At 46.1% G+C, this 12,169-nt stretch overlaps 1 protein-coding gene across 1 annotated transcript in view; it reads right to left on the minus strand.

Moving 5' to 3' along the window:
* Positions 1 to 11,703, minus strand: part of Stk32b (serine/threonine kinase 32B) — a 237,976-nt gene extending 226,273 nt beyond the window's left edge. The window contains exon 1 of the mRNA XM_013353283.2: positions 11,174 to 11,703. Within this exon, the coding sequence (XP_013208737.2) occupies positions 11,174 to 11,225 (52 nt within the window). The 5' untranslated portion in view covers positions 11,226 to 11,703. The remainder of the gene's footprint in view (positions 1 to 11,173) is intronic.
* Between the last annotated feature and the right edge of the window lie 466 nt (positions 11,704 to 12,169).

The raw sequence follows: 12,169 nt of genomic DNA on the forward strand, positions 1-12,169 counted from the left end.
GAAAGAAAGAAAAAGAAAAGAAAGGTTACAGCTATCTGCTATTTCAAAGAACCTACCGGTCACGACAGCACTAGTGAAAGCTGCTTCCCTGGGGTTGTGGCAGAACTCAAGATGCAGCAGCTTGAGGAGTGCCACAGAGAGAGTGGAACATGGCAGAGAGAGGGGGAGAGGCTGTGGGTGATGCTGAGGATTGGGAAAGCTAGCGTTGGGTGAATCTCAGAAGGCACAGCTTTCCATCTTCAAGCGGCTCTTAAGCACTGACCAATACCAAGAAGGAGAGTGGCTTCCAATGATCTGGGGCATTTTGACCAATGACCAAGAGAGGCTATAATGAGTGCATCCAATTTATCTCTAGAAACTCCATCTAGTTAACAATAGCACTCTCACTGGAGAACAGTGATTCAGGTCAGATGTGCTAGAGAAAGGCCAGGTCAAATGAGTGGGCCCAACATTAAGGGCTCTTCCCCCTTCCAAGAGTGTCTGTCAAATCTGAAAGCAAATTCCAAGAGACTGAGAAGACACCAGATCTGGAAGGCCTCAGAGGCTGTAGGGGGCAGGGGCAATACTAAAAGTAAGAGTCTACCAACAGGGAGGTTTGCCCAACACCCCTGGCAATCCCTCAAGGATAGCAAGGGCTACATCCAAGAACTGTCCTCACAGGATTTCAAGCCCCCTCTCCCATTCTCTGTGAGGATTCAGATGAAACATGACTGTTTGTCCTGTGAAGGTCACTGCTATGAAGGGAAACGTCCCCTGAAGCCTTCTGTTATCTCTGTAATTTTCCAGGTAAATCATAGACTTATACGGTAGTTACACACCATATTGTTTATCAATACATGCTATTCTGTGAAAAGTATCAATCATACAAAAGGAAAGACAAATTTAAGCAACAGGAAACAGGAGATCCACAGTGTTACTACAAAAAAAAAGTAAGAAAGAAAAGAAGAGCAAAATTACCAATCAATGTGTTGAAGAAACTTCAAGGCAAATTTAGAGCATTGTAAGTCATTGAAAGAGATCGACTCAGCAAATCCAGAGCTGAAAACCCAACAGTTAATGTGAGGAACTTAATAGCTGCACTTAGCAGCAGAAAGACAGACTTGAAGTGATTAAAATAAATAGGCCGGAAGAAAATGTTCAGAATAAAACAAAAATGACTCAAGCCACAAAATTATGGTCAAAGCTATGCAGGGTCTCCATGGAAAGTCTTACGCCACTGTACCCTCAATGTGATGATGTGGGGAGAAAGAGTCAACATCAGGACCAGAACTAAGAGGCAAAATAAGATCCTCTAAAGGTAGCACATATACAGGTAGACTCAGGAAGCTGTCTTCACAAGCAGGAACAGCCAGAACATCACAGGTGATACATTGTGCTGCATTCCTGAAAATGAAAAATTAACCCTTATGAACAGACAGACAAGAAAAGACAAACTTAAATAGAACAAAAGCAGTACTGGCAGCCACCTCTCAGAATGACAGAGGACAGAAGACAATGGGATCTACTTCAAATCACTGGAGGAGAAAATGGCAATATGGAACTTGACAGCTACAAAATAATCCTACATAAATTCAGACATTTCAAGGCACAAAGAAATGTGGAAAAACTTGTCACCAGTAGTAAGCAGACATTGGGAATGCCAAACGAAATGACTCAGTCAAGAGAAAATAATGTTAGTGGAATTACTTAGGTGAAATACAGAATATACAGAATAAAGAGTAAGAGTGGGGTGAACCAGGAAATAGAGCTCATGATCTAAAACTGTTTCAAAACCCTGAGAGGGGGGAAATCCACCTTTCTGCTGCATACTGGCTGCTTGCTGTCGAAATGGGCAAGTTCATGAAACTCAGGGAAGTGGTGCTGGTCCTGACTGAACGCTATTCTGAACGCAAAGCTGTTATCATGAAGAACATTGATGGTACTTCAGACCACCCTTAAAGCCATGCCCTGGTGGCTGGAACCAACCGCTATCCCCAAAAAGTAACAACTTCCATGGGTAAGAAGAAAACCACCAAGAAACCAAAGAACAAGACCTTCATGATAGTTTGTAAGTACAACCACCTCATGCCCACAGGTCCTCCATGGACAACCCCTTGGACAAGGATGTCTTTAGAGATGCAGGCCTGGAATGCAAGCCCAAACAGGAGGTCAAGGTCAAGTATGAGGAATAATATAAGACAGAGAAGAACAAAGGACTTTTTTCAGAAGCTTTGCTTTTAGGTATATTTTTGTTTCCATCATTAAAAATTAAAAAAAAAACAGTTAAACAAAGAAAGCAAACAGGAATCAAACAAATTCAAACTATAGTCAATAGCTGATAACCCAAAGATCAATCAAGGAAGTGCAAATTGTCCAAACCAGAACTGAAAAAGGAGTCATTACAACAGACCCTAACAACACTAGGCGGAGATTAGGACATCAGACATAACATTGTACAGTACACTTGCAATTCACCTAGGATAGCAGTATTTCATAAACCCTTTCAGAAAATAGCAAGGCCCATCTATAGTTCTGTTAATAGAATTGATTTAACGCAATTAAAACAATACTGAAGCCATCAAAAAGATACTATTGGGGCTAGGGAGATGGCTGAGTGCTTAAGAACACTGTTCTTACAGAGAACCTGGATTTGGTTCCTAGCACCCACATGGAGACTCACAACCTGCTGTAACTCCAGTTCCAGAGGTTCTGCTGCCCTCTTTGGGCCTCCATATGTACTGCATGCATTCAGTGCACATAAATCCATGTAAACTCACAAATATACACATTAACTAATAAAAAGGTTTTTTAAAAGACATTCTTTCTACCTATTTTCTGAAGGCAGTTTGGAAGATTGCTATGTCTAATAGTTGGGCAAGTGTACCTACAATGACACCTAGGCCTAGACTTGTCATCTCAGAAAGACTCACTGGGCCGTAGAACTATAGAACTTCCCCAACACTTAGATTCTCCTCCTGTCATTTTGAAAAGTTTTACTTTCACTGAGTAGTTTTTCAAAACAGTAATCTTTTTTGAATCAGTTAGGGTCTGGCTGTAATATCTTCCTGTGAAAAAAATTATAAACCAAATACAAGCAAGTCAAATCCAGGATAATACCATGCCATAACAAATGAGAATCCTGGTTAGTTGTTAGTTAGTTAGCTAGTTAGTTAATTAGTTAGTTAGTTAGTTAGTTACTTAGTTATTTAGTTACTTAGTTAGTTTTTGTCAACTTGACACAAAGTAGAGTCATCTGGAAGGAGGGCAACCTCAGTTGAAAAAACAAAAAACAAAACAAAACAAAAAAACCCAAACCAAAACAAAACAAAACAAAACAAAACAAAACAAAAAAAACAAAAAACCCACCACACCGGATTGCCCTATGGGTAAACCTGTGGGATATTTTCTTGACTGACGATTGATTACTAATGTGGGAGGGGCCAGCGCATGGTGAGGGGTGCCTCCTAGACAAGTAGTCCTGGAGTGTGTACGAAAGAAGACTGAGGTTGCCATGGGCGCGTGCCAGCCAGCAGCGTTTCTCCGTGGCCTCTGCTCTGGTTTCTGCCTCCAGATTTCTACATACAGTTCCTACCCTGACTTCCCCACAGAGGGTGACTTGGAAGTTGTAAGCTGACACAAACCCTTTCCTCCTCAAGCAGTTTTGGGGGAGGTTATTTTCTATCGTTTTTGTTTGTTTTTTGTTTTGGTATTTTATCACAGCAATAGAAACTGGAACTAAAACATGAGGGTCTGCTCCAATATTGAAAAAGTTGATTCAAAACTTAAAAATCAGTTGTTTAAGATTGCATTTGACCGTAGGAAATCCACACACTATTTCCATAGACACAGGAAAAGCATTTATGGAAATTCAACCTGCACTTGAAAAGTTAAAACTTGCTTGCAAATCAGGATAGGAGGAAATTCTCTCGCTGTGACCAAGTGTATGGAGGTTAACATCACCAATATGATACCTAACTGTAAAAACTCAAATGCTCGCTTAAGGGACAGCTGACTTTTGATTACAGTGGCAGGCAGAGTAAGGTGAGTTATGCTGCAATAACAAGCATCCCAAACCTCAGTGACTTAAAGCAGCCAAAGTGTCTGTGTCCCGTTTCTGGGTAGCTGGGAAAAGGGCATGGCCTCTGGTTCACACTGTTCTGAGCCAGGCAGAAGTAAAGTTCTGCCTTTCAGATAATTTTGCTTATCTTAAGGTACAGATATAAAATGACACCTACCAGTCGGTAAATATTTTACCCAAGGTAAGATTCACTTCACTGTTACTCATTTTGACCAAAGTCATTCACATGGCCCTCACAACTTCAAGGGGACGGGGATCTTTTAAGTTTTCCCATGCACAAAAAGAGAAGAGGTGCTTGAGAGATGGCTCAGTGGTTAAGAGTGCTTGCTGTTCTTACAGAATACCAGCACCCATATCAGGCAACTCACAACCCCCTGTAACTGCAGCTCCAGAGGACCAGACACTCTCTTCTGGCCACTACAGATGCCCGCACTCCTGTGCACATGCCCACCCACAGAATCACATGTATGTACACTCTTAGAAACAAAATAAGAAAATAATGTCCTTTATTCTTTTTAAGAAGATGGAATGGGATGCTGGTGCAGAGTGACAACAGCCGACACTGGGAAGGGGGACCATTTATTTTAGTGACTTAACTGGTGGAGTGTCTCTGTAAGATGAGTCAGAGAGAAAAACCTCCAATAGGTAAGGACATTCAGGAAGACCCAAGAGCCAAGTGCTCAAAGGAGAAAGATTCCAGGTTGGTGACAGCAATGGCATCATATTTTCCTTGACTGGGACTGACTCTGGCTGAGAATGACCCCAGTTTCCCTTCATGGGAGTTTAAGTAGCCAGTTTTCATCTGCCATCCTGAACTTTTCCTCACTGCCTTCGTAACTAGTGTAACTTTGGGGTGGCCGGCCCCCAGATACCTTTAAGGATCCGTTTCTCCATTTCCACCTTCTAATGCTCAAAGCCTCAATGTTAAACACTGGTGGAGTGTTCAGCATACCGTTCTTCCCAGTTCTCTCTGGAACATAGCAGGCTCTGTGCCAGCTGATGCCAATTCATCCTCCTTTTCCTAAACCCTTTCCTCAAAACCGGGGACCAAGCCTGCCTTCATCCCCACACACGTCACTCCCCTAGGGAAGAGCCATCTTCACCTTCCTCTGCTGTCCCCTAAAGCAAGAATTGTGTCTTACCCATCAGTGGGGGGAGGGGGCAGTACCTCCCTGAACAGAAGGACAATTGACACCAAGAGTCACTGCATGAGAGCGACGTTTTAGCACTCCAGACTGCCTGGCGTGCACACCTCAGTTTTTGCCGTGTGGGACTGTCTCATGGGCTGCTGTACACTGTGACTGGGAACTGTGAAGCTGCAACTTGCAGGATACCTAATCCATTCTGCACACTCAATTCTCTACCCATCTGTTAGAAGGTAAAAACCGGGGAACAGAGCGCGAAGACCATCCCACTCTGAAGGTCAAACAAACTTCACTGACATGTGATGTCAGTGTGATGTCTATGTTCACTCCTCAGTAGCTTCAGAACCCAGAGGGACACAAAAATCCCCCCCCCCAATAAGGGGCTGCCTTCAGTCTATATTCACACGTGGCTGCCCTATGCTTTTCAGTTACCTTGTCCTGGGCCTGGCAGGTTTAGTGGCAAGAAGAAAAAGGAGGAGGAGGAGCAGAAGAAAGAAGAAGGAGAAGGAGAAGGGAGAAGGAAGGAGAAGGAAGGAGAAGAAGGTGAAGGAGAGGAAGCAATGACCATGCTTCAAAGAGGTCGCAATCTTGTTTAGAAAGTGGGCCTGTGCTGCTTTTTGGATGCTGAATGCTCCCCAAAGGCTCATGCTCCCCAGAATAGTATGTAAACTACCAAGAGATGGGGCCTAGTAGGAGGTCTCCCAGCTACTACAGGGGCATGCCCTCGATGGGGACAGTTCTACCTTGGCTTCTTTTGTTGGCTTTTGCTTCATAGGTTTTCATCTGCCACACATGCCCTGTGAGCTGCTTCACTACAGGTCTAAAACAATGAAGCTGACCGATCACGGGCAGAAGTCTGCAGATCTGTGAGCCAAATTAAACTTTTTCTTTTATAAGGCAATTACCTCAGATCCTTTGCTCTAGTGGTGGAGAGTTGACAAACATGGGATTTAACAATTGAATGGCATCAGTTAGTGTCCCAGACCATTATGCTTTTCCCTCCACCCAGTGTCTAAGCAAGGCCTGAACAATCTGAGCTGACTAGCTAGAATGTCTGATCTCTCTGCTTACAGAATGGCCCAAGTCTTAACATGGACCAATCAGAGCTGACTCTGCAGTGACCATGAGAAAGAAGCTCTCTCCTCCACTTGGAGTCTTGAGGCTGGTGAATTCCATGAGAAGAAATCCTGTCCTAGCATAAAACCCTCAGAGGACAGGGGAGATGCTTGAGGGAAGGTTCTAGAGTACTCAAGAAGCTGCGCCCAGCTGTTGCTGAAAAGATTTATACTTTCCCTCTCTTTCCTCGAGCTTATGGGCATCTTGTTCTACTCCATTCACTAGCCAGGGCTTATGGGCATCTCTGTTCTGCTCCAGGTATTCTTTTACGCCTTCGGACACTGGATTTCTCATGAAGTTCCTATCTTAACAAAACTCTAACTCTTTGTGAGTCTAACCTTCCATTTCCTTCTTACTATACTTAGAGTTGTGTGGAAAACCCATAGCACTGTGGTTTGGATACAATTTATCCCCAGAGGTCCATGTGTCAAAGACTTGGTTACCAACCTGTGCCACGGAGAGGAGGTGGAACTTTTTGGAGATAACACCTGGTAAATGTATAGCCCTACCTGTTGCTACTCTCTTCTGCAAAATCCCAGGCCTTGTTGTTCATTGAAAATAGTGGTATAAGTTGACTTAGACAGGACGCACCTTCATCTTCAAGACTGAGGCTTGTATTTTTGAGCACATGATCATCAGCTTGTGCCACCATTTAGAAAGGGTTGTGGAACCTTTTTAAGGCAGAAGCCTCCCTTCTTGAGGAAGTGGATCTTGACATGCTAGATTTATATAAACAAACCCCGCTGCCTGTTCACTCTCTGCTTCCTAACTGCTGATACAATGTAACCAGCAGCCTCCTGATCCAGCTGCCATGCGTCTCTTCGAGGACAGACTGTGTCCACTCAAACCTTAAGCCAGAGTAAGCCCTTAAGCTGCTCATCAGCTGCTTTGTCATGGACAAGTAGCAATACCACCAGCTGCCAAGTTCTCTAAGCTATGCACTAGGTCTAGCTGGCTTACCTAGTAAATCCATTAGTTACCCCACAATCTGTCCTTAGTTCATTGGGCTTTCTCAAGCAATGCATAAATGGACTTGAATTCAAAAGCAGAAAGTAGTTAGGTCACTGGTGACAAGCCTTTGAAGGCATTCTGGGACCCTAGCTTTCTTCTGTCCCTGTCTCCTGGATGTCACTTCCCTGGCCATGTATCTTTGCTGTCATGATGCTGTACCAACACAGGCGAAAACCAACAGAGTCAAGAAATGAGGGTCCAAACCCTTGGAAACTGTGAGCTAAAACAGACCTGTGCTCATAAATTGTTCAGCTCAGGTATTTTGCCACAGTGGCAGAAAACTAACACAGATGATAATTAAGAAAATGATAATGTAAGCTGTATGGTAGGTGGCGATGGCAGTAGAAAGAAAATGAAGGAAGTAAGGGCTGAAAGTGCCATTATGCAAAGGGAGGTCAATGAAGCCCTCATAAAGACATGTTGGGGAGGGAAACATCGGTCAAGGTTAATGTGTGCTGTGGTCATAGAGGAGTGAGAGCTGTCAGATCCAGGTGGATACAAGGACTTTGCTTTCATCCCAGTCTTCATGTGACTGACCCTGGGATCAGAGAAAGGGAGACAGAGGGCAACTGAACAGAGACCTGGTGCAGCCTGGCACTCCTAGAGCAGGACGACCCTGGATGCTACACCCGGATGACACTGGAGAGGTGAGAGCTGCAGTCAGGAGGACAGAAGGAGGCCAAGCTGGCACTCTAAGTGCTAGCCGGGCTAGGGTTTGAAAAGATACAGAAGGGGCCAAGTGGACCAAGCCAGTTGGTTCCAGCAGAAGCACTCCCTGTTGGTTGTACGTCATTAGCTGTGCAAAGAGGCTCAGATGAGGGGATTACACAATCTTCTGCCTTACCTCAGATGACATCACAGTAAATACAACATTATTTCACGTGCCACCAAGATAAAAACACTGCCAACTCCTTGGTGCAGCCATTCTTCCTGGGACACGAACACACTCTTTCTTGCTTCTTACTGATAGTGCTAGCGTGGCAGCTGTGACCTGAACACAGTAAGCCCCGTGCCCACCATGAGAATGGAAAACATCTGCACCACAGCAGACTTCCTGCTGTGATTTAACATTCAAATCCTCTAAAATCAGACCTGTTCAGGAATTAGCAACTCCGCCACCTGGGGAAGCATGCTTGTTCACTGACCCACACTATTCCCTACCTACAACCCTTTGATGACTCCAGGATTCCTGGAAGGTGAGCTCTACACACCCCACATTGCCCTGGGCTCTTTGAGGCTGGCCTGACATCCAGGCCCATTTATGGTACCTTACTGCCTCACCTTCCACAGGTGCAATAAAGTTGTGCCAGACCTCCAATGAGCCATGCTTTACCAACTGCCTTTGTACATTCAATTCTCACCCTTGGAAACGTCTTTCCCAGAAAACCGCTACCATTCCTGCAAGACTCAGGTGTAGAGGAGAGTGGTCTCCCAGGTTTAGGGCCCCTCCACTGGGCTTCCACTCCTGGCGTCCAGCGTAGGATGTGTGTGACAAAGATCTACAAACACATACGAAAAGCATCAACTGGCGGACTGCACTCCACGCGTGCACAGGAAATACGTGAATATGGCTGTAATGTCACACAGCCTTGTACCTCAATCTGCACTAAAACACGTGGCTTGCCCAGGTTCAATAGAATCTGAATGGGGACCCGAGACAGAAACCAAAACATCAACTACAGTAAGTATTTTAGAGCAAAGAAAGCAGGTGTGAGATCACTGACAAAGAGGTAACAGATTCCCTCTGTGAAGAAAGGACACAAGAAGGGGAGACTTTTCAGCAAGAATAAAGTGCACATTTTATTCTTCTGTATCTGTTTCCAACCCCGGGGCAATGGTTCTACTGACCTTATTTGGTATTTTTGGAAGGCAGGAGTGTTAAATGGCAACTTCAGTAAAAATAATTATAAAAATTAAAAATAGTTATAAGCTAAAGGGTATCCCCTTGCTGTCTTGAAGTGCATAAGGAAGCTCCTTTTATTTAATTCAAAGAGTTTTTTCTTTAGAAGTCTATAATCTGCCACAAGTAAAGTATTAGTGCACATAGTTTGGGGTGTGTGATTAAGATGAACTTAAATGTCGCTGTGGCAGAGAAGAAACAACAAGATCTTAGAGAGGTGATTGCTACCAGAAGCCATTGTCCCACAGAGACGTGTGCTTCAAAGGACAGAGCTAATATCAGGATTAAGTCGAACACTGTTAACGAACACTGACGTATACATGTAAAATCAAACCTACTGAAGGATTTTTAAAAGACAAAGAGATGTTCAGAACACTACCAGTGTGACCTTGACCCAGGCTACACCCATGAATTCCTAAAGCGGGACAAAGCTACATGGATGTCCTAACTCTGCACATACAGAGCTCCCACTCTCTCTGACCTCACACCATCTGGCTTGTACCAGACCAATCCAGTGTAAAGACCTAGTAGAATCGGGCCTGCCAAGAACCCCCAGCCATGCTGAGCCCTCACTATCTATCATGAAGGGTGTTCATTCAGAACCACCGGACTTGGGCTCTCGCAAGGAGGGACCACATGGCTGGCCCAGCAAGCCTTGGCATTGCCTGGGTGAGATCTCGCCCTTTGGAGAGGGCCACTTGTAGCTTTGCTGCTCTAGAAATTATGTTTACAGTAGCCAAACCTGTACCCTGTGCAAGAGAAGATGAGCTCAGGGTGCCCAGCCTCAGGGCCAGCTCTGCCAGGTGCAGCCTATGACTGGACTGTGAAACTCTCTCTTCCACTGCAAAACAGCAGCAAGGAATGTACCTGTTCCCCTGGGATCTGAGGACTGGGTGAGCCCCGCACAGTGGCTGGCACCAAGGAAAGGCTCAGGGTGCCTGGACTCTAATTTGGGGCACAGTGGAGAGAGACAGGCAGAGAGAAGCTGGTGTGTATTATTACTCAGAAAATTATTAACTGATACTGTGTTCATAAGACACTTTCCACTTGTGACTAATGATTGCACTCCCAACGACCTGATTCGAAACCATCACAGATACGGGGAAACAAGGATTCAGAGGGTTTTGAGACCCAGGATACACAATAATGAAAATAAATGCTAAGAAAACCACTTACACTTCTGCTCAGCCAAATACCCATGTACCAAGTTCTCCCACCATTAGCTGCAAAGACTTTCCAGACCTGGAGTCTATACACAGTGGACAGCCTACAACACTCCCCACCAGGAAGCTGGTCCAAACAGGACTTCTTCCTAGAGCCACTATTTCAGCCACAAAAAGTTTCTTTATGTGGTCTTGAGTGAATGAAGAAAGCTTTCTACCTGCGCACAAGACCAAATCGGAGCGACGGGCTCTCTCTCTCTCTCTCTCTCTCTCTCTCTCTCTCTCTGTCTCTGTCTCTGTCTCTCTCTGTCTCTCTCTCTCTCTCTCACACACACACACACACACTCACACTCACACACACACACTGTGCAATTCCACCCACTAGGCCACCTCTGTCAACCTCAAGCTCTGAAGACCACTTTGGCATCCTAGGACGCTGAACCAGAACAACACCCCCCCACACTTCACTGTGAAGCAATGTCTTCCCTGTGAGCCCCCCCCCCCAAGAGATAACTTAAGTTCTCTTGTCCTTTTCCAGCCTGTCCCAACTCTGGGCTCAGCATGATCTGAGTTTCTAAAGGCTACAGAAGCCTAAGAGGTGACCAGGTAGGAGCTCCATGCCCTGCCCTGGGCCGGTGCAGAGCCAGTGCCGGGTGACACGGTTGTGCTGAGATCCAGGTGTCCATCCTTGTACTGCACTTAGCAGGTGCCCAGCGAAGGATGGTAGAACAAATGCCCCGGGGATGTGGGGAGTAACGGGCTGCGGGAGGGGGTGTCTTACCTTCTTCGTTCTCGTCAAACACCGGGGGCTTGTGGGAGTGGTTCCCGCCCATATTCCGCAGCTACCGCCGCTACTACATGCCCGGCCTCGGGATGTCAGAAGCAGGATTCTCACAGGGTTAAGGGATGCAGGATGCTCCTGGGAGACCGAGCGCGGGATAAGAGCCCCGGAATGCTGGAAGCAAGCTGCGATGGGAGCGGCCAGACAGGGTTGTAGCCTGTGTGGTGGGAGCTGATTGCAGCTCAGGGGTGGGGACCATGTGGTCACCCTTTTCTCCAGGGTGCCCCGCAGCTGAGATCGCCTTACCCCCTGAGCCCTCACCCTGTTCTATCCATGACGCACAATGCACTGATGGAAACCCGGGGACTCCCTAAGTCCAGATCACCGCGCTGCTCACAACGGTGATGAGGAAGAACAGGGAGGAAGAGGAGAAAGAAGGGAGGGAGGGCGTGCAGCCGGAGGAGGGGGCGTAGACCCGGATCTCAGCCAAGAGTTAGAAGCCACCGCCCCCATTTCACAGTCGGGTGGGCGGGGACTCCGAAGAAAGGGGCCTCCCTGGAGCAGCTGGGTTCCTGGGACTCCCCACCGGTAGCGTTTGACAGTTCGTGTTGACTCAGAACTGGTCACCCACTAGGCTCAGCCACAGGCTTCTTTGTTTTCTGGGACGTTTAATGAATGAAAGGAGAACCCAGATCAGTGAAGTCTAACGTAACCTCTCCTTGTTCATAGAGAACTGAAGCTCACGAGAGTGGCATTTACAAAAAAAACCAAAAAAAACAAAGAAACAAACAAAAAAAAAAAAACCGTCGTTTTGGGGAAATTGCCTGTTCCTGTCCTCACACTGTGAAGCCTGGAGGCTAATGTAGGGGCGGGGTTCTCATCTGAGCCTCTGGGCTCCAGCAGCTTGGAAGTGCTGGTGTGTGGGGGGAGGGGGGGGAGGAAGGTCTCTAAGGACCCTAGACTTGCAGGGGCCAGAGTGTGTGACAGAAACTCCCT

Source organism: Microtus ochrogaster, unplaced genomic scaffold (genome assembly GCF_000317375.1).
Source record: "Microtus ochrogaster isolate Prairie Vole_2 unplaced genomic scaffold, MicOch1.0 UNK5, whole genome shotgun sequence".
Lineage (NCBI taxonomy): Eukaryota > Metazoa > Chordata > Mammalia > Rodentia > Cricetidae > Microtus > Microtus ochrogaster.